Source organism: Poecile atricapillus, chromosome 12, assembly GCF_030490865.1.
Source record: "Poecile atricapillus isolate bPoeAtr1 chromosome 12, bPoeAtr1.hap1, whole genome shotgun sequence".
In the NCBI taxonomy this organism is placed as follows: domain Eukaryota; kingdom Metazoa; phylum Chordata; class Aves; order Passeriformes; family Paridae; genus Poecile; species Poecile atricapillus.
Window position 1 is genome coordinate 8,331,854 of NC_081260.1, and position 22,760 is coordinate 8,354,613.

Here is a 22,760-nt window from a genome sequence, read left to right on the forward strand (position 1 = left end):
TTAGATTAACTTGCATCTCCTTCTGTCAGTGACACATGAGTTCACAAGATTCTCATGTGCATACTCTCTTTTGTTAGTTTCCCATCTGAACAGGATGTTTTGTATTGGTTGCCTACAAAAGCAAAATCATCATAGAAAAGCCCTGATCTACACTGCCTTGAGTCACCAACACCTTTTTTCTTGTCACAGTTAAAAATTCCTCATTTTGTAGGATTTTCCAACAGAATTTTTTAAGTCAGTAACTAATAGCCTTACTACAGCCAACTTTTACCAATGAAATAGTAACACAATCCATAAAAAGCTAAGGCATACAACATTCTATTCCTGATAATTTAAGTTCACATTTCACTAATCAACGAAGTATTATAATACAAACCATTACATTTGCTTGACACTATTTACTTGGCCATCTGAATTAACATAAACCCTCACCACATCAATCTAAAGCCCTGAGGAAGTGCCACCAGAATTATGAGTCCCATTACACTGCAGGTTTCAAACTCGTGGCACAGGACTTGGTCCTGGTGAACACTGACACAGTTCAAGTTGCTGCAGGGGATGTGGCTGGTATACAATGATCAGTACACCACAGTACTTTACTTTACACTTTAGTAAAAATCATCTGTGACTGGGACTGTTGACGTTGACAGCAGGCCAAGGAGACAGTGAACAAGGCCTTCTTAGACTGGAAATCATGAGAAGAATGACATCCCAGCCCCTGGAATCTATAAGGTGCCCAGTGTGGTTACCACTGCTGTTTCCATTCACCACTCCACTGAAATCCTGATAGCCTCAGGCAACTACTCCTGAAACATCAGTTTAAGTTACCAGCAAACAATCTATAGGGAATGGTGTGTGAAACTGCCAAGTAGGATAAAAAAAATCCATCCTAAAATATATACTTCAGCCAACAGCAACAGATCATAGCACTGGACAGTACATTAAAACAATTATTAATAGCTCTCTTCTGGAAAAAAAATCTAGACAGAAGAAGAAAAAAGAAACAAAAAGAGGCCTTTATTTCCCTAATATGTTGCTCAAAATACGTATGTCACACTTTGAATGATATTTGATTTAAATCTATGATGATGTCATCATAACAAACCAATATCTAGTTACCTAATCATTCATCTAGTGGCCTTTAGATAACATTCAGAGTAAATATTCGGGGTCAGAGAAAGCTAAGAATTTTCATCCAGTTTCCAGTCATCCAGTTCCTACTTCTGCTTAGAGAGCAAGAAATCCCTTGTCAACTCCCCACTTTTTATATTCTTTTCTCCTAAGAATATTCAGAATAAAGGAGAGAATTATCTAAAAATGCATTACAGCCTGAAGCACATGAGTATTTCCAAATTCTAGCAGCTTCAAAACAAAGGCTTAATTAAGAGATTTAGACCCCAGTTCCTGAACTAGAACATTCACCAGCACCATAACAAGTTCCTGTGGTCCCAGTCACCTGGACTAAAGCTTAGGATAAAACAACACTGGTGAAATCTTGCTTAAATTAAAAAGGCTGGTCCATAACCTCTTTAAACAAGAAAACTGAATCACAGCCTTAGGACACATTTGCTATCCTCTTTATACTAAATAAAAAATTAGTCTTATTTCTGACTAAGAAACCTTGCCTTGCCTCATACTAATATTTCCCCATTTCTCTACTATATGCTAGGATTGACTAAAAGCAAACACAATGGTGAAACAAAGTATATACAGTGTCAGAGCTACCACAGATGAAAAGCTTTTCATCAGTCCTATATGCAATTATTACAATAATTGCAGTATCAGTAAAACCCTCTAAACTTAAGTTGATAGTGTCTTTAAACACAACAAAGTCATTGCTTAAAAATAAGACAAATAAAACAAAGTAAGATAAAAGTAACAATTAAGGAAAAACCTGACACTTCTGGGAACCACGGGCAGATTAAACTATCCAAGCATGTCCTGGTGTTCTGAAGGCCAGACCAATGGTTCTGGAGCACTGCAGACCCAGGATAAAGGAACTGATGGATTGTCTCCTGAGCTGTCACTTCTTATCTGTGTCCCTGAGGCTGCTGTCATCTTCCTGGAAGGAAAATGCACTCCTTTGCAAGAAATGAAGCTTGCCACCAAGAAACACTGGTGCTGTCAGTGCTTTAATTCTTCTTCATCAGCCCTTTTTCACCACACACCAGCATAAATATCCTCTCTAGCCTTCAGCTGTAAGGAAAAGCATCACAAGTTAACCTGCAGCTGTTAAAAGAAAAACTTATGTTCATGGACTTACATTTTGAAAAATGTATATGTATTCATAGGAAATTTTGTCCCTTTAATTTTAATTCAAGGTTTTGGAGAGACAGAATATTTAAAAAATTACACAATTTAACTGATTCTTCCAAATATTACAAAGCATTTAGGAACCATGTATGCAAATTAAAAGAAAAAAAAAGAGGAAGTAAGTAATTAATTAGATATCGTTTGGGACATACTCCCACATGATGCAGGATTCAGTCAAGCTATGTTTATTATGTAAGGTCTGAAAACAGCCCATTGTTTCAAAAAACAGTAACCTCTTCTGCAGAGGACAGAAAGGATCCAGGTCTCTAAAGAAGTCAGACCTGGAAATAATGAACTGAAATAATGAACACAGAATTTAGTACTTACTGAGCTGTAGATGCACTTAAGACTCACTTTATTTATGTAGACATCAGACCAAGATCACTGGGTGAAACCTATACTTCTTTCCACCTATTGCTTCCCCTTTACATTTACGTCTCTTTGCATAAAAAGATCACCAAAGCAATAACTCAACAAAACAGATGTTTCCTACAAACACTTTTCTTTATTCCAAACAAATGTCAGTCCTTAACTGGCTGAACTGAAATAATTCAGTGAAGAACTGGAAGGGAATTACAGCAACTGACCAGCTGAGAATTCACCACTGAGAAATTATTCTTGCAAAACTCTTTCTAGAATAAAATAGAATTACAAAATTTATTTTAAAATCGGTATTAAACCATCATTCTGGAAGAAGGCCTAGACATACTAAAATGAAGTTCAAAATCCACAACAGTTGACAAGGACAGCTGGCTGCACCTATAATTTTAGGATTAGGCTACAGTCATGTTTCTCTCACTTCCTTAAGGTTTCAATAAAATGATACACAGTTTTAATTTCTACAGACTGGTGAGTCATAACTCTCAGTATTTAAAACTGAAAATATTTTTTTAATAAAAAAAAATTATTATAGTCACATAATCATTAAGGTGGGGAACGACCCTTTGAGATCACTTCAGCCTACCAGTGTTACCTACAACCTCTGCTTTAGATTACTTTTTCCTTACTTTTTTTCTTTTTTTGGTCACAAGTTTCTCTTCTGCAATACAGGCTAATTTTAGCTCTGGCTCCAGTCTACACTTAATCTTAATTGTCTGTTAACTCCAACTGGGTGTCTTCAGAACATCAAGAGATACCTGTGTTTACTTATTTGCATTATGTTACCTTGACTGTGAATAGTAGCTTGCAAATTCTGTGTGCCAAATTACAAACTGGGGGTACAGGAAGAAATAATGGAAAACGAGTTTTTGATATAAATTCTAACTGCTCTTCCACTAAAGCTGAGCTGAAAACTGCTACGTGAACACAAGGGTTTTGACTGAAAAGTAATGTCTTAGGTTACAATGTAAGATGCGACCAGAAGTATGCATTCCTTTACCATCTGCTAGAACCAGGTGGGGCAGTGTTCTTTATTTTTTTTTCATGACCTATGCTCCCTCCAGGGGGATATCTTCTCTCAATGAGACACTGAGTCTCACTCCATGACTGATAAAAATTACATCATCCCATTGTGAGATGTTCTGCCCAGGGGGAGGAGCCAAGCATTTCTATCTGGATATAATCTGAGTTTGGAACACCTCGTGCAGCCTTTTTCCACTGGATTCCCAGAGGAAGACAAGACCCTTCTACATCACCACTGGACCTTCAGAGAAAAACCACACCCTTCTACAGCATCACTGTTTCAACAGAACCACATCACTCCAAGAGAACTGAAGCCACCATTTAATAGGACTGCTACCAACACCCAGATCAACAGGGTGTCAGGCTGTATTCTGACTCTCTCTGTGTTTTTGTACTAATAAAATGCATTTATTTTAATTTTCCTATTTAATTGTAATTCTGACTTGGAATCTCCCACTGGTTTGCTTTCAAACTAGCACAAGTTAAAAAAAAGCTATAAAGAATACAGAACATGTAAAGTAAAATGGTTTTGAAATCATTTGGTTTGACATTGCAAAGAGTGGAATTTTCCTTTCACCTCACTAAAGCAATGCTCATAGACAGGGACACAACACTTGTACATACAATTCTCAACAAGCGCACCCTGGCTGCTGCTCAAAGTCTCCTTCACAAAGCTTGCAAAGAAATCAATAATGCTGTATTCAGCTCTTGAGGGAATCCTCGTTCTTGCACTGCTCAGTCAGAAACTTCAACGATTTCCATCACATAGCCTATTTCATTACCACAGTGTTGTCCCCAAAAATACTAGAAAGGATTAATGTCTTGAACATATAACACCTGGTTCCTTAAACATATGCTGATTTTTGTTCCCTGCTATGGAAAGGCAGGAAAGGTTTTGAACAGCCTAAAGATTGAATGTTTCCCTTTTGTCAGATCTGCAGCAACTCTGGTCCAATCAAATTGCTACTCCTAAAAAGAGGCTGTGGCCTGTGGCTTGTTTTTGTTTTCTTTTTTAACAGAGGTATTCAAATAACTTTCACAAAGACCATTTTTATGTAAAGAGTTTACTATGCATTCCTTCACATACTTTCTCCCCTTGCTGCACCACACACTACCATGCTGCACAAACAAACCCCATCCCCATCCTACAGTTGGCAGAGAAACTGCACCAGTTTCCATTTGCCCTTGTTACCAAATATATATAATTTTTTATGACTTGAAGGATTTCTCTCTCAATGATGCTACATGCATAACACTGGTGAAAAAACACCCTTCCTCCTCCAAAAGCTAAGCTAGAAGCCAAAACCCAGAACAGGAAATGAGTGCCATGGCTTCTAGGTAATTCAACCAGATGACAGGATGGCAACAAATTCTGGGAAGCTCATTAACCATAAGACCTGTTGAGGCAGTTAAATATATCCACTTGATCAACACTTCATCCTTGCAATGACACATCTAAACTAGTTCTTTCCACTTACAAAAAGAGTTGAACACAGATTGGCATGATGGGCAGAAATCAGACACCTGGTCAGAATAGACTCATTTCTAAAACTAAGTAGCCATTATATTACAGTTTTGTCTGCCCAAATGCACACACATCTAACTTCCATTATACTTTGATTTCATTTCAGTCTCATGTCTTTTAAGACCAGGACTTCTGCTTTTATGCAGAGAAAATCAGAAGTGTAATTTTCAGTTTCAAATATTTTTGGCTCAGAGCCCAGTCTTTGTTGCTGAGGTGAAACAGTCTCAGTTATAGAAAATGAAAACAGAAATAGACTGAAAGAAGAGACCATTACCAACAGCTACTGTTGGCTTCCCTTTGATCTTGATTGTTGTAGCACATTTCATCTCTTCACCTTCTACTTTGTTCATTACATTATTTAGACACAACAGGATTATGTACACACTACTGCAAGAATAAAAGTGAAGGACAAATTATACTTTCATATATTTCATCTTACAAATCTATCGTCCTCAGCAAGTTCAGGCTAGAAAAAAAACAATGTTCTCAAGATTCCAACTATGTATTACTTGTCTGCTGGTGGAGGTCATTGACTATCTTTGGATCTAACTCTCTTTTTCTGCTGAAAGCCACTGGTTTTACCGTTATTGTCTTTCTCTACATTAAGCCCAGGCCTATTTATAATACATCTTTTTAAGGATGAAGCAGCATGACTTCTACATTTTGCCGATATGCTCACCTTCTCAATTTCACAAATGCTGGAACACCATTTCTAGTGAATTATTAGCATAGGATTGTTTTTAAAACTTCACAATTAATCAAAACAAGATTTGACTAAGAGTTTAACTCTTAACAGACTCAATCTCCCTTTCAGGAGGCATTATTGAAAGAGGTGAACAGAACTAGCTGCCCCAGGTCTGTGTATGCATTCAGATGAATACTTTTCATTAACATCATAACATAAAGACAACTACACTTTCAAATCCTGTTAATATATCCTCACCTCTTTTCCAGATAATTAATAGGAAAATTTCCCAGTTATCACTGAGTACTGCCTAGAAAGAATGTCGCTGTATTATTTTATTTTAATTATTTCTGCATAGTCCTTGCATATCTTCACTCCTTATACTGACTGACTGATTTTACAACAATCCTTATCACTTCACGGGAAGCAAATCTCCTATGCTGTAAATTACTGAGCAAACACTGCATCACAGCCTAGGAATTTACATAACCTACTAATTATTTCTGGAACTGTAAATTAATTGCTGTAAAGGTCTTGAATATTGCTGTAGCAGCTTGTTCCCCTCCCTGCCCTCCCCTTGAACTAAAACCCATCTGGCTCAAACTGCTGGAACAACCAGAAAAGATGTTTCCTTGCCTTTTAGGAAATGCTCTCCAGGTGTGAATTCAACAACTGGCTAGATCTGATTCAGCCCAGATCACCTCACATACTGCAGTGGGAGACACAGAATGGCATTGACCTGATTTTCATCTGCTATTGATTTTAGACAGACATTGCTATCATGGCAACTTTTATGAAAATCTTTTTGACATTCTTAGATTAATTCTTGACCTTGAATTTTTTAAGCTACTTAATGTTAAGGGTAGAAAATTAGCAAAATAATTTTTGACATCTCCCACACTCCTTAACAAGCTGATAGTTAACTACATGCACAGGACTATTAACAAACGCAGCTTATAAGCTTTAGATAGCCCAGTTCAGCAACTGGTTTTGTATCCATTATTGCGAAATCTACTCAAACTGCATACACATCAACAAACATGCCACAAGTTATTAAACGCATATTAGGCCACATCAGTTTGTTCACCCCACACATGAGAAGCAGGGAACACCTGTATTCAGCCTCTAAAATTAGAAAGGTAAATCAACATTATCTGCACAATGAGTAATTTGTTTCTCCAACACCTTCACAAAATACAATCAAACCCCTAGAAGGCACTTCCTTGAAAAAGCTGCACGTAAATTACATAGCTGGTTCTGCATTAATCTTGTTTTCATTAGATTTGCTGCAAATTTTAGCATTGCTGTCAGTGAAAACAGCATCTTCGATTCTTGAAGCAAGGATCAGGTGAAAGCAAGTGATGAGAAAGCCTTAATTACTTACACTTTCAACCGGAGATTCAGACATTAGTTATAGCTACAATTTCACCTTTTCATCTGTCTTGGTTTTGTTTTTATATAGATTTCAATTCAACTGATTAAAAAGAAAAGTTTTAAAATATTTATACCATTCTCGGCATTTCTACTTTTGCTAGGCACTTTTGCTCCACAAACTGACTATGGGGGGGAAAAAATACTGTTTTGCAAGTACATCACAAAAGCAAACTTTCAGGTGACCCTGCATAAGCCTTACCTGCATCATAGTGACCACATGACAGGGATTCAGGAGGTAAATGACAGTTCTGGTGGCAAATTTGAATCCCATCTCCAGCCCAAAGATGAGACAGAGCAACATCAGCAGAAGGTTTTTGCCCAGGCTCTCCTGCTTAGTCTGGCGCTGCTGCAGCAGATTCTCCAGCTCCCGGACATGCTGCTGCCTGAGCTTCCACAGGGACACGAGGATCTCCATGGCGCCCACACTGAGGAAGACCAAACTCTCTAGCAAGCGCTGCTGGCCGGAGAGAAAGGCGGCGCATTCCGGCCCTCCATTGCCGGCAAAGCTGGGGTCCACCCCGCCATACATCCAGTCCAGAAGGTTGTGGAGGCTGTATCGAGGCATAGCGGGACGGTACCTCTTCTCCAGGAACACGGAGGAGCAAGACGGAATCAAAGCCAAAATATTTCCGGACAGACGAAGCACGAAACACCAAGACGCTCCCGCTGCAGCTCTTCCTTGGCAGGCTCCGGGAGAAGTGGCAGCTCTGCCCGGGGCACGGGTAGTTCTTCCCTTCCGCTGTCCGGAGGAGTCCCGCACGCAGCAGCCTGAGGGGAGACAGAGGCCACAGCTGCGGAGCGGCTCCCGGGTCGAGACCCCCCAGGCAAGGATCACACCTCTCCCCGCCCGGCTCTGCCACCCACTGCTTGCCCTTTCCTCCCCGCCTGGGCTGCTCTTACCCGCGGCCAGCGCCGTACCCAGCCCCCTCAGCCCGCCCCTCTGTCCCTCTGCAGCCCCCCACCTGCGCATCCCCCGCATCCCCGGGCGCGGGCTTGGTACCTCCGCGGGCGGGCGGGTGTCAAGGAGCGGCAGGCCCAGCACCCCCGGCCATGGCGCCGGCCCTGGCGAGGGACGGGAAAGAGGAAGCACCGCTACGCTCAGCGGCAGCACCGGCACAGCCGAGCCTCCGGGCCCGAGCGGGCGGGCCGCTCCCCGCGGCTGGCCCGGCCCTTGGCCGCCGCGGCAGCATCACCCCACCGACGTGCCTGACTCACGCCGAAAAATGGACGAGTCCCCCGAATTGGCTGCACCCGGCAGCCCGCTCCTCCCTCTTTCGCAGCTGCGCCCGCCTCCCTCCGTTCCCCACAGCCTCTCTTCGCCGCCGCAGCCGCTGCTCCGTCGGCGGGTGCGCGCTCTCTGTCCGCGGCTCCTTCCCGCCTGTTGCCGCTGATTTCGCGCGGCTGCCCTCCTTCCTCCTCCTCCTCCTTCCTCCTCCTTATCGTAGCTGCCCGCGGTTCGCCCCCTCAGTGCCACCGGCCGGGAGGGGAGCAAGGACTGGGCACAACTCTGCACTCCCGTCAGCGCGATCCTGTTCGCCGACCCGATCGGCAGCGACCTTAACTAGATAAACGAGTTTTTCAAGTGCCGTTACGGCAGATATAGGTAGGTAGGCCGAGGAAGGGACAAACTCGAGCGGGGCTCCAGCTCAGCTCTGGTCTGGTCATGGCAAGGTGCCTCCAGCCAGGTGTGCCAAGTGTCGCACACAGGTGCCTGCAGCGAGGTGTGCCCAGTGCCTTGCACAGAACGCGGACCGCTGACCGCACTTGTGTTTGTGCTTAGGCGATTTACTGCCACGTGTGCTCTGTGAGAACCTGGAGAATCCGGCTTTGGTTCCTGGTTTGTGGCACTGTGGAGAGGTTGTATTGCAAATATGTAACTGTCTGAGAGGCAAAGGTCCCTTGAGATCCAGAGAAAGTAGCAGGTTAAGTGGATATTTCCAAGGCAATCAGAGCCATGGATATCCCCTGAGAGCTGTCTCCTACAGATTTTATTTCACATTACCTGCACGCAGCACATCCCTCTCCCCATCCTGATTATTTCAGGGCTTTCCTTCTCCACAGGATAGCACCAGCACTGGCCGAACTCTGTTGAGCCTCATTAATTGTGGGAGAAAAAGAAAAAAAATTTTAAAAAAAAGCTTAGTTCCACAAATAAGTTTGAAAATACCAGTTAGATATCAATACCAATGATATCAATATCAATGAAGTGCACTGTGGAGTCAGAAGAGTATAAAGATGCCAGGTATGGACACAATAAAAAACTTGGATGAAGTTTCTTAAGGATCTGCTTTGTGCCGTGTTTGCTCTGACAATGACATCTCTCCCTAATGTATCATTCACAAATTCTGTCTCAAGTGAGTCTGAAAGTAAAGTCAAGGCTTGAAATCTTGCATATGGTAGATATCACTAACAAACATCACAAGCTGGATTTCAAAGCAGAAGGAGTAAAAGACCTTAATTCTAATTCAAAAGAGCATTTAAGCACATTCTTAGCTTTAGCCTGTGCTCAAATCCTTTGAGTTTATATCAATTGAGACCTTTCCTCAACATCCAGCTCTGCTGTTGTACTTTAGAAACATGATTGTATACACCAGTATGTAGTTACACCTGTAGATGTACTAGAGACTTTGTGCCCTTGTATAGGAAGTATCACAAAAAACAAAACAATAAAAGCCCACAATCTAAATGAGCAACAAAGCAAATTATATTTGAAGTCCTGAAATGTTTCTGGTGAATGATAAGCAAAGCTTTACCGGCTGTGCAAGGGCTGATTACCTGCTTTGAATACAGGATATAGACTGTGATAGTCTGCTGTCAGTCTAACACTGCTGCTGACTGCCCTGTTTATAGTGAAGGTGTAGCTGATTATAGATCCAAGTCAGGAGCATGCAATGCATGTTTAGATGTGACATCAAATAATCCTACCTTATTGCAGGTATGAGATGCTGGTAAGGGCTCTCCCAGCCTCGATGGGCACTCTTAAGAGCAAGCCGCTCACTACAGGGTGGTTTTGTTTGCTCTTATTTTTTCTGTTTTGTTACATTTTTTAGTTCTTCCTACAAATCTAGGTTCATAGAGATTCTTCCATCATTATTCTGACTTCCTTCTATTGAGTCAATTGTTCACATGCAATTTTTATGAATTTAAATAAAGGCTTGTGGTAGTGTAATTACTTCTTTCCTCAAGGCATTTTCTTGAGAAAGATGAAAGTCTGTTGCATTTATCATATCTCTCCCTGTCAGCTAATTTAGCTAGATGTAGAGAATATTTTAACAGAAGGTGGGCATGATATATTAGTAAAAGCCTGTCTGCACAAACCAGCCTCTGGTATAAGTGGTGATATTAAGACCTAATGTCCTTGAAACTCTCCTGAAGCAGAGAGAATGAAGAAAAACAATATCTTTGAGTATGAGATAAAAAATATAAACCTTTTTATTACTAGCCAATAGTAACTTGCTTAGCCCGCAGACCCTGTTGGACTCTATAAAAGTGTGCTAAATATAGAAATAAACAACATTCGCCATACCTCTATGAAGACTTGGCTGAATAGTCTGAGCAGTTTCCCAATAGCTAGAACATATGCTAGACAATGCTGAAAAATAAGTAAATGTCAACAAGAAATATTCAAAATAGAAGTTTAAAAAGTGTAACACATGGTCATGTTTTTAATCTGATGGACCAGCTGAAATTTGCTAGATGACAACTGCATGAACCAGTTTCTCACTGATTCACATTTCTGTCACTTTTGCACTATTAGTTTTCATTTTTCCCTTACATAAAATGCTGCAGTATTAATAGACACAAAACACAAGTGGATGTAAAAGCAGGGGAAAGTACAGAACTATCATGAATCAGAAAATTTTTCTCTGAGATAAAGAAAATCATAGTTGACAGTTTATCTGCACACTGATTACTTGTGTTGAAATTAAGAGGTCAAACAGTATAGTCAGTCTGCAATACAGGTGGAGGAAGCACCTGAAAAATGGGAATATTTCTGTTGTTTCATATGCTAAATGAGTAAACACAGTCTCTAAAGTTGTTTGGAGCTTGTGGAAATACATTTTTGTTGAGTCTGAAAAGATGGATCTGCTATAAAACACATGTTCTTAAGAAAATTCAAGTTTCCATCCAGATGTTCTCCTTAAACTTCAAGTTTCTTAAGAGCTAGTGAAAAATAGATGACTGCTCTTTTCACACATCAGCAACCAAGCATTTATGCCTTAGAACGCTCCCTTGTGTGTTTGTCCTGTGTTGTTTAGCCATTTTTCAGATTTTAAGGCATGTGCTTTATTTTATGTCCAGTGCTAGCCCCATATTATTGCTAAGTATAATAAAAGGCATTTTACAAAGAATCATCCAAACTCTCTCTCTTGAAAGCTGAGCCTTAACAGCACTTTTGTCAGTCCCTAATTGTTTGTTAGAGTTTATTTAATCTGTGACTGGTATACATAGGAGGTACATTCTAAATCTACACAGATATGCAGGCAGAAGAATTTGTGCTTTCTATTTTTGTTCTGCTTAGTTTGTTGAGCGCACTGGCATCCATGTGTCGCCCATAATGAATTAGTGAAACCCTTTTGGCTACAACTGAGTTCTTAATTTCAGATTATAAAACACTGTCACTACTTATGAACCTCAACCCGAGAGATTCAGAACACTGTGTCTTCCCTAACCTTCGGTGTGGAATTTGCCTTTACTAATACCACAGTTATATTTGGTGTTCAAAGTTAGGAAACTGCTATATTTAACATAATGGAAAATTAAAGTAACAGAAGTCTCAGAAACAACACAAAAGGTGGGAAGGAGAACTATAACATGGTGTAATCTCTGGTTAATTAAATTATATTAAATTTGTACCATTTCATTCTATCATGAAATATTATGTGGCCAGGTCTATTATAATTGTGTTATCACAGTGTATTGTTATGTCTTGTGATATTTTAGAAGGACATGTTGGATACCTCAGCTTTCCAGTGAGTGATTAAGCAGTGTCCTGCTGTAAATATTATATGATCCTCTTCATTCTTGTCCCCTGTAGAGGCGTCTTGTCCGCCCTACAAAGACGACAGGGGTGGGGGGAATCCTATAATATATTCAGCATGAACTTGGATATGTAGACAAAGGAGGCTCAATCTTGTGGGACATGGTCCAGGATTTATTGTACATGAATCACCCGGAGCAAGAGAGAGATAGAAATGTCTTTTAAACCAGGGGGAAGGAGATAAGGGGGGAGGGATTTTACAGCCAGTAGGATCGAATGAAGGGGAAGGGGAAGTTTGGAAGGGACTAATATGTTACCAGTTCAAGGGTGGGTATCTCTCAGGAACATACCATAATTCTCCATACTCTGCAACACCTCACCCTTTTTTGCTATACAAAAGTAAAAGAAGGGTTTGGGGCTTATTTTGACACAGAACACGAGCTTATCCAGCACTCATAATTGGTGGGCCAACTAGATTCTTTTTGGTTGGCTAGTTCCTGTCGCCCTGAAAACTCAGATTCTGAGCTTGCTGACATGGTTTTCTAAAGACTTTCCCAGGACAGTAACTGTAAACATAGATATGTGTACATTCTTTCTGTTACACGTCCTGTGATGGGCATCTCTCATGGCCAGTGCAGTGAGAAAGTGTTATCCTGACCATCCAATCCCTGGCCGTGGTCAGAAGCCTATAAATCCTGGGAGGAAAAATATTGAAGGCAATGAAATACGGAGTGCTGCAGTGTGCTGATCAATCACAAAAGGATTGAGAGGGCACACAGGTGTGATACATGTAAGATGAGTATAAAAGGTTGTACTAAAGAACAATAAAGTGCTATTGCTGGAAGCCTTCTTTGGTGTCAGTAGTACCTCCACCATCATTCAGCAATTAACCTTTTGTTATAAAATTGCTTGCTTTTGTATATGAGAACAAAAATCGAATTTGTACAGCAGGTGGCACTCCCAGTCCTGCTTGTCTTTAGCCTGGTTTGAACCTTGGAGGAAGAGTCTTCCGGAACTGGAGTGTTTACTGCTGTTAAGCAGCTGTCCTTCCCTTTCTTGGAAGCAGGTGATTTTTAGCAAAGAAGTTATTGGTCACTGCCATACTACAAAGGCAGAGCAGTTCAAGGGAAGATAATTTGAAAATAAAATGAGTAAACTTATGTGAGCGGCACAACTCACTGGCAACTTGGGATGTTACCTGTAGTGTAGATTCAAGTTGAGTGAACAGAATGTCAAAATAAGCAGTAAGTCAAACTTGATAATTCTGCCTCAGTACTGCTCCATACCCATCATCTTCCTGTTAGCAGAAGCAAGAGGTTCCCACAGTGTATTTTTGAATATTGAGTGGCCTGAATAATATGAAATATTTTGGTTAAATTGTAAGGAGTAGAGTGTAGTAGTCTAAAGCTTGTAGAACCAATGGTATAAAATTCTCTAGGAGATTCTGAAATTTAATTGCTAAAATGTAATTCCTTTCTTCTCTGAATCTTAAAAGGTGGTTTAGGGAAATGAGGAGGAAGGGTTTAATATCTTCTCTGCAAATGGGGCAGTCTGCTTTAAATATCATGAATAATTGTGAATAATAATTCTTAGAAAGCCCTCTTATTAGCTCCAGATGGATTTGTACCAATCCTGTCTTCAGACAGGCCTAAAAACCATGATGTCGTCATTGAATGTTATGCATCCTTGTTCCATTTCATCAGCTGGATTGTGGGAGGGAAAAGGAATCCTTCTGGGAGTGTGTTGATCATGGGATAAAGCTTGACAGCATTTATTTATCATTATTTTGAGTTGGCAAAATAATGATAAAAATATGGCCTGGGTGCCAGGTATTTTAAACTCGACTTGCTAAAACTATTTGTTTATTTGTCTGAGTGGGACATTTCAGTATTTGGCTGAACTATCACCTAACACCCAGGGGAATGTCTTAGACCTACAGACTTAGGTGGTTATTAGACTTAACTGGTATTATTACAGTAGACCTCCTGAGATATTTAATATGGCTTATTATGGTTTATTTTAAACTTTTAAATCCAGTATTAGGAGGAATTGCCATTAAGTTATGCCATAGAAAAATAATAAGTCTAAAGTTAAATCTTCCATTGCTGTTTTGAAACTGTTTAAGACTCCTGTTCATCACTAATGCTCTTAACATTTTTACTGAATCCCTTGTGCTTATGCCAACACTTTTTATAGCATGTGAGCCAGCCTTGTGCCCACTGTAGCACCAGAGAAGTCAGTGGGGTCATAATGGAGATTAATATCACAATATTTCAGTCATCTAAGTTGATTCCCTCCAAGTAATCACAGAGCCCTGTGCTGCTGAAGTCAGTGGAAGCTCATTAAATACCTGTTGCAGCTCTCATGGAGTCTTTTTTTGGGGAAATACCTGTTCTTGTTCCTTTGTTTTGTGTGATACTTCCCCAGGTTAATCATGTCTATTTGCAGGATCAGTTGTGAAAGGTCCTAAATTTTGTATGTGGGATGTAAAGTAATGGAAATTGCACTGAGGTGGTATTTGCTGGGTTTGCTATGTAAAAAAAAAAAAGTGAAAATTGGAAACAAGTATCAGAAATTGATAGTTTTAGCATTAAATGAGTAGCAAAAGTAAAAGGAAATGCTTAGAAATTAAGGTGTCATTTCTATCTATAGTGCTTCCCCTGCACTGCAAGGACTATGCACTTCAAGTGCTCTTGTAGCACTTTGCAGAGGAGTATAAAAGTGTGTCATGTTTGAAATTATTATATAAAATAGGGAAAAAGATGAAATGGTAGCATAAATTATAAATCTAATTTTGTGAGTAAACTTGAACAAGAAGTTGGTGGGTTTTGTTGTCTCAAATTCCTACCGGAGGCATTAGACAAAGCTGCTTTCACAGGATAACTAGGACAGAATCAAGACTTTACAATAAAATCTGTATGAAGAAAGGGTGTCCCACCTTATAAATTTACTTTTTTTGTAAGAATGTGATATTGGGTTATGCTGGAGTCTGAGGCACAGAGTGCGTGCCCTTATCTCTGATACTTGGCTCTGACATCCAAGAAAACACTAAATTTAATATAACACCATGAAAACAACTGTTAAATAGAAAATTAACTGTTAAATAGAAAAACTAAGAGTGTGTGTAAATCAGAGAGTTTTCTTAAGTCACTGGGTGAAAAAGTTAAAGTTTGGAGTTAAAACTAGTTTAGAGAACAGAAGACAAGATGGAGTATTTAGGGTATTGTCTCTTGTCCTTCTTTCTTCTTCATCTTTTTCTTCTACAGGTTTTTGGGTAGTAGTAAGTGATTGGATAGAGAATGCCGCAGTGTAGCACACAGGTGTTAGGTCATTGGATCACTAAGAAAAATAATTTACGTGTCTGTTGTTAATTGGGTGAAAATAAGTATAAAGGTAAAAGAGCTGCATATTTCGGGGCCATTTTGCGCCATTCGAGCCAATTTGAGCCAGTTGATGGTGGGCTGAACTTGAGCAGAAAGTCCAGGGATGACTGCCAAGTCTTTTGATAATATATAAATAAACATGAGAAACAAGAGCCTAACGAGCCTTTGGAGTATTCTTCCTGATACAGAACTAAGATAAGCAAAACTCCCTGTGGAGGAGTATCCCAAGAGAACTCGGCCCTGAAGAGACCGAGCTCTCACATCAGATTGAAGACACACAGCATTTGCATGTGCAGTCACATGGCAACCTGGTTTAGCATGGAAATGGTGAATAATGTTGAATGATCTTTTATAGTAACAGAATTAGTAGAGAACTGATAGCACAGTATCTATTATCCTATAAACAGAGAATCCGTGGAAGAAAAAGAGCTAGGGTTTTGAACCTATTAAAAACCTGTAAGGCTTCATCAGCTCTGCTACTCAGGAGTTCTTGTTTACTCTGCACAGCAATACTTCAGTCTATATGCTTGTGGGCAGCCATTTCTGGAAAGGGAGGTGAATGTCAGTCTAACATTGAATAACATTGAATAGGGATATAGCTTTTAATTCTCCAGCCACAGCATGTTTTGTCAAATGCTCAGTATAAAAAATAATTTTATAGACAGCAGAGATAAAAAGGGGAAAGAGTGAACTTACGTTCTATTATGTGGTTTGTTTCCAAATTATAGAATTCCTTTCTAATATGCGAAGTTATAAGAAGGAATGAACTTATACCACTTCACGCAGCACGTAGCTGGTATTTGGGGAGTTCAGATCTTACTGTAACATATGTAAGTCTGGTGTGAAAGCATGTCTTATAAAGACATATATAACTGCTTTGCTTTAAGCAAGCCTTTAAATTCTGAGAACTAACACTGGTCTTGTACTACACACTTTGCACATGTTCTGTTTGCTGAGAAGCCTCTGTAGGCAGAACTGATCCTCACTTGTGCGTGACGGGAGAGAAGGTACTGACACTGCTGTGCTCTGGTGTCCTGGGCCGACTATTGGGCTGCTCCTGACTTTTCTCCTGAAGGGTGTTGTCAATGCTGATCAATAATATTTAAAGGAAAAACAGCTCTATTGCTGTTTGTATCCTTGATAATGAGGAGATAAGCAAGGCATCTCTTGTTAGGCCTGATAATACAGTTGGATGAACTAACTAAAAATAATATTCTAAAACTTGGTAAGAGATGGAGTTGCTCAGTTGATATAATGTAGTTTCTGTTACCCTGCCTATTTTTGCACTGCCTTCTTATTTTCTCAAGCTGCTGCAATCTTTTATGTGAGGATGCTTCCATTGTATACCAATGAAGGAGTTAAATTATCTAGGTAGCAGTGGCTAAAGCTGAAACTCCCTAGCCTCATCTTTCTTAAGTATCATTGTCTGGTAAGAAAATAGGTCTATAAGTGATACTATTCATCTGGACAAGAAGAAACTGTTACCAAGATACTTGTCAGCTGTGTAATACTGATACCTAGGCTGGCCTGTGGAGACAGGTATCCTGGGGCTGGGGTGGTGGTGTCTGCTTTTAGGCAGTGTTGGACCCAGAGTACCAGGGTTCCCCTCCCCAGCCCCAGCAGACTTCAGAACTTGGTTTCATTCACAAGCATTTACTTCTTCTGTAGCTACTACAATAACAATTACTTTTTGCAAACAATTTGCCTATGTGGTCATGTGAATAAATTAAATAACTGACTCCAAGAATTAACTTGTAATACAACTACTGACAGAAACAAAAGCATAGTCATTAGAAGTATTGTGTAAATGAAGTATATTCCATTAATATTTCTTGCATACATGATGTTAATTGTAAACCTGAGGAACAACATGTACAAGTATGTAGCAGCCACTGATATGACAAACTGATAGTGCAAAAAGAATTCTCTTCTGTTTTGCTGCCAAAAGGGAAGTCAATATTACAAGGGCAAACATTTACGAGGCAGTTTTGATAACCTTACCACGGCATTATAGACTGACTTTCACCTGGACTCTTCATTACAAATTCTTTTACTTTACAGAACTGAGTGCTGAGTCAAATCCTTCATCGCACAGGAAACACTTTTTAAGGTAAGAATTCAAATGCCTTTTTTGTACTTTGAACTGTACTTCCCATCTTTATATGACATTTCTGTTTTTTTCATGGACAAATGCTTTGTGTGCCACAAATATTATGAATGGAAACAGACCAATTTAGACCCAAAATATTTTGGCAATGAAGTTACTATGCAAAGGAAATGTTGACTTGTTGACTGAAAAATGCTATTAAGTACATAGAAACCTGTAATTCTTGCATCTTCGCTCATGTAAGCAAGAGCTTATACAGACCTAAGTGGATGGGAGAGGTGAAAGTGTATGTGGGTAGTGTTTTATGGGTGACTCCTAAAGGGTCTGAAAAAGGTGACCAAGTAATCATATACCTTTGTTACACTGTTCAGTGTAATAGCCAAAATTGATGAATGGGTCTGTACCATTACAGCAAAAGGTCTGTAAATTACATTTTAAAAGACATTGCTCCTGGAATTTGTGTTACTTTTTCAATGTTCCACAGTGCTGTGGAGGTAATTGTGTTGGGCTGATGGGAAACAGTGCAGTCATCAATGAAGAAAGGGGTTGTGTTAGAAAAAACAAGCTGTCTCAAAACTTGCTGCAAAGACAGAGTTAAAAGAATATAATTTGAATTCCAGCAAAATCCTGACTTTTTGACAAGCTGGGTAAATGATATTCTTATAGGTTCAGTGTCTTGTAAATCACTAAAGAATGGAAGCTGCAAGACTGTCTTGTAAGTACTCCCTTACCATTTCAGGAACAGGCTGAAACAGAACTCCTGGAGCATGTCAGGCAACTTGCTGGAACTGCTGGTAGTACTTGAAGGCTACCTACTATATGCAGAACTTCTGTCCTTGGGCTAGAGTTCAGTGTTGAAACTCCATAATTTTAGGTTCTGGGCACAGCAATCTCTGATACAAAAAGTAAGTGTATCTGATGAAAGCAAGATTAATTTGTACTGGTTTTTATAGGGATTTACAACCATAGAAACAGATGTTCCAAGAGGAAAATGTACATGTCATTTGAAAAATCACAAAATGCAGTTCACAATAACAAGATTTTATTAGGCTTGCATGTAAGTAGATCACCAGTCTATCACCAAGTAATTTTTAGGAATTTCTCTGAGGCTTTTATATTATGTATAGAAAAGAGCTCAGTCTGTCAATGTTAAGGACTATGTTTTGATTTTCTTTTTTTTCACTTTAAGAAATGAAATATCAAAACCCAGAGAAACACAATATTTAATCTTTGTGTAATAGGTAAATTGTTACACAGGAAGCCAGTTACTCTAAAATGAGTGAAGTATTCCTTTCTGCACCAAAATACCGTTTGGACACAAGATGATATCTGTCCTTCATGCAATGTACTGTCGTGTATTTTCCCACAAGACTTATAGGAATAAGCATAATAATAAACAGATAAGCAATAAGTTGAGTCATTCTAACCTTGCCAATATTATTTCTCATTGTGCAAATAAGGAGGAATACATGCACACACAACTGCTTCCTGTGAGCCCAACAGGTACAGGAGCACCACAGAGGATACTGTTTGTTCTTCCATGTTCCTCAGAAATGCAGCTGAAGCAGCAGCCAGCCCACAAACATACATGTTTAGGACTACTGCTACGTTTTAAAATGGAGTATTGTATTTTTTTTAAAAATTGAGCTCAAATGGAAAATTGAAACAAAGTTAAGGTGAACAAGTAATTTTTTTTCTATCTAGGTTCTAAATAAAAATAAAATTGTGGAAAAAAGTATCAGTTAGGAGCTGGCCTTGCTGTTCTTGTCAAAATCTTCTGCCATCCCATATTTAAAAAGAAAAACTATTGAGGTCAAGGTCCTCACTGAAGTCTAGTTCTAGCTCTAATAAAGTCCCCAAATGGTTTCATACTAAATTAGGGCACCATATTTAAAATGTTATCATTCCTTTAAAGGAAACTATAAGACTCAAGAGATCTGGTGAGAAGAGTACAGAAATGCTGAAAGAAGACAATTTTTAGCCATATTTTTAGCTATAATATATCCTAGTCTCATGGGCTCTTTGCAGTATGTCTGGCCTGTTGTGGCTACTGTTAGGTGTGGTTATGCACTTTAGACTGGATCTTGTGAAAAATTAAATAAAACATTTAATGTTTAACATTTAGCATTTAATTTTCTTTCTTGTGAATGTCTCTAGGTAGCATACAACATATTTCATTATGTGCTAACTATTCAATCTTTTTTTCAATGGCTGTTCAAAGTTTCCTCTGAAGTCTACTTGTAGGTATTTTGTTTCCTATGGTGATTTACTGATTGTTCTGACAATAAGACATGTAACTGTTGGCACCAACAAAATTAAATTTAGAGTTCCACATCTTGCCCTAGATTTTTTGTGGTATGCATCAGAAACTTCTCTGTCAAGACTTCTTTCCTTTCTTAAAATATATATTCTTCAGTCAGGAATTTCTGGTCCATAATGTATCCTATTTGTGATCTAATACATTAAGGCTGTGCTTCAGATAGGGCTCTTCAGTTTTGTGATAAATTGGACAGTAAGAGAACACTGAAACTACTTTCTTCTGTGGCTTTGTGTAGCATGTGACCCAACCATTCTCAATGGAACTGCCTGTGCATGCTGATTTGACCCAAGACCAGTAAATAACTAGGTAGCCACTTATAGGAAAGAATCAAGGAAAAGAGAAAACCAGAAAATGTGCGCTGTCATTGCTCTAGTGTCTTGAAGCCTAAGCAGACAGAGTTTTACTGTCAGGCATTACTTCTGGAAAGCAAAGTAGCTCTAACCTCTGCACACATCTGAGCAGGTAATGAAGCTGATGGTTTTGCAAAATACAAAAGTTATGTCTGCAAGTAGGCACATTTCAGTTCACACATGGAATAGGGCTTACACCAATGATTTAATTATGTAATGTATTTGTTCAGTGCTTGCAAGCACTGTTAATTTTTCTACACAATGACTCAAAGTGATTAGACTTTGTCTCTACGTTCCTCCTGCTCCTTCCCCCAAAAGGCCTAGTATTATGGTTGGAGATGCAATAAAGTGATATTTTGCATATAGAAATTTGTTATTTTTTGACAACTGTTATAAACAGATTTGCAGATAATGTTTAATTCTGGTTTCCAGTATAAGACTAAAGGAAGAATGGAACTAGCTTGAACAAAAAGCATCAAGAAACAAAATAATTCATACATTTGGTAGTAGCCCCTTCTCTTAAAATGCTGCATTTTAATCACAGCCATCCCTCAGTTCCCCCTACTGGAAATTTCTCCTTGGAATGCACTTACTTGGAGATATCAGTAAGCCTTTTTGTCAAATGTATACAACCAACTGCTATGTTGGTTTTGTTTTCTTTTAAAACACAAGAGTCAGTTTAAAAAGGTCTGGAGTGAACAAAAGTGCATTATTCCCAATGGGCAGAATTGATGTGGAGGTCCAGTGTGCAAAAAGGGGCACACTAAAACTTCACCAGCCTGTGACAAAACTCAGGTATCTTTTCTGGGAGAATGTTTGCTCCAAAATGGCCAAGTTTGTGTACAAGTTTTGTTTTCTGTTGTTTTGATTCTAACTGTACACTCTGTGAAGACAAAACAGGATTGTATTTAGGAAATAGTTGACTTTATCAGTCACTTCTCCTAATATAAATAACCAACCCACAAGGCTCCAGATATTGATTTATTACTTAGATTAGAAATGTTATGATTATGCCATCCTGATTTGCTGATATGAGGAATGAGGTGAGAAGCTCTTTACTCTTTCCAAGATTGCACTGAATCCTGGGTGAAAAACAGACCTCCTAGGCCTTGGCTTCAGCCTCTCCTCAAGATCCCTTTCTCTTCTTTTGACCTCTGTGATAAGGCTGTGTCCTGGGCTGACTATGATACTGGTATCCCCAATCATCTGGTTTATGTTATATATTAAGTTCTGCACCTTTAAGACTGGCTTTGAGAGCAAGAGAGGGGGAAGAAGAAGCGCGCAGTTTGTGTTAAAGAAAAACATCACTCCCACACATCTCGCTCCTGGACTGTGGTGTCTGCAGCACAGACAGCGGGACAGAGCTTCTCTCTGGCTTTTAGTTAGTTTTAGCTAGCTGAGGCAGAGGAGTTCCCTGGACCTTTGTTTTTTTTTCCCCTTTTTCTTGGATCTGTTCAAACCTGCTCTGGACTGAACACCCAGCCAAACCCCAGGAGCTCACGCCTGTGGCCCACCGGGGCCTGGGCCTTGGCACTTTCCAGCGCCAGAGGGACTGATAAGAACCTGAGCGAGCCGAGCTACACCACATGAAAAGGACTTTTCTTCCTAGATTTGCCATCTCATCGAACAGCGAGAGGTTTTATTATTTGATATTATTCAATTTCTGTTAAATAAACAGCTTTTTCCACTTCTCTCCAAGGAATTTTTTTCCTTTCCCGGACCAGTTGAGGGGAGGGGTCATTTCCCTGGGGAAACCCCCATTTGGAGTTTTCCTTCCAAATTTGCCCTAAACTAGGACAGGCTGAAAATCAGCATCAGTACAGAGTGACTTCACTGTCTGGGAAGTGCTGTTACACTCATCACATCCCACAGAGATCTATGGTGAGTATTTCTTGCTGGAAAGATACAAAGGATTTGCAACATTAGAGACAATGAAAATCCTTTCAGTCAGATTTGGTTTTGAGGATACTGTGACATTTTGTTATATAAAGATCATTTTGATTTTGTTTAATGATCCCCTAAAAGTTTGCAGACCTTTTACAAATCTTGTAGTGAATGTCAGCTTCCTGACCATAAGCTACCTTGTCTTATCTTCCTGATTCAAAGCCTTTAGAACTACCACACACCCTCAGTTAATCTTTATAAATGAAACTGTTGACCACAGCTTTATTTATAAAGAGCAAGTAAATCCATTTCTGCTTTGATTTCAAAACACAATCTTTGGCATCTTTCGAAGAACCAAACAAAAGAGCATTTTCACA

At 39.5% G+C, this 22,760-nt stretch overlaps 2 protein-coding genes across 4 annotated transcripts in view; one reads left to right on the forward strand and one right to left on the reverse strand.

Moving 5' to 3' along the window:
* Nucleotides 1–8,622, reverse strand: part of TMEM164 (transmembrane protein 164) — a 41,345-nt gene extending 32,723 nt beyond the window's left edge. The window contains exons 1-2 of one of the 2 annotated variants that reach the window (XM_058848258.1): nucleotides 8,359–8,622; nucleotides 7,558–8,126 (exon numbers count right to left, since the gene is read on the reverse strand). In XM_058848258.1, coding sequence (XP_058704241.1) covers nucleotides 7,558–7,923 — 366 coding nt within the window. In that variant the 5' untranslated portion in view covers nucleotides 7,924–8,126; nucleotides 8,359–8,622. Of the gene's footprint in view, nucleotides 1–7,557; nucleotides 8,127–8,320 lie in introns of both variants that reach the window. The other variant, XM_058848259.1, reaches the window with a different exon arrangement.
* The window catches only part of ACSL4 (acyl-CoA synthetase long chain family member 4), a 166,885-nt gene that overhangs the window by 96,959 nt on the left and 47,166 nt on the right, over nucleotides 1–22,760 (forward strand). Inside the window, exon 1 of one of the 2 annotated variants that reach the window (XM_058848252.1) lies at nucleotides 17,814–17,832. The exons of the other annotated variant lie outside the window; for it this stretch is intronic. The gene's annotated coding sequence lies outside the window, so the exon portion shown is untranslated. Of the gene's footprint in view, nucleotides 1–17,813; nucleotides 17,833–22,760 lie in introns of those variants that run through there. 2 annotated transcript variants of the gene reach the window in all.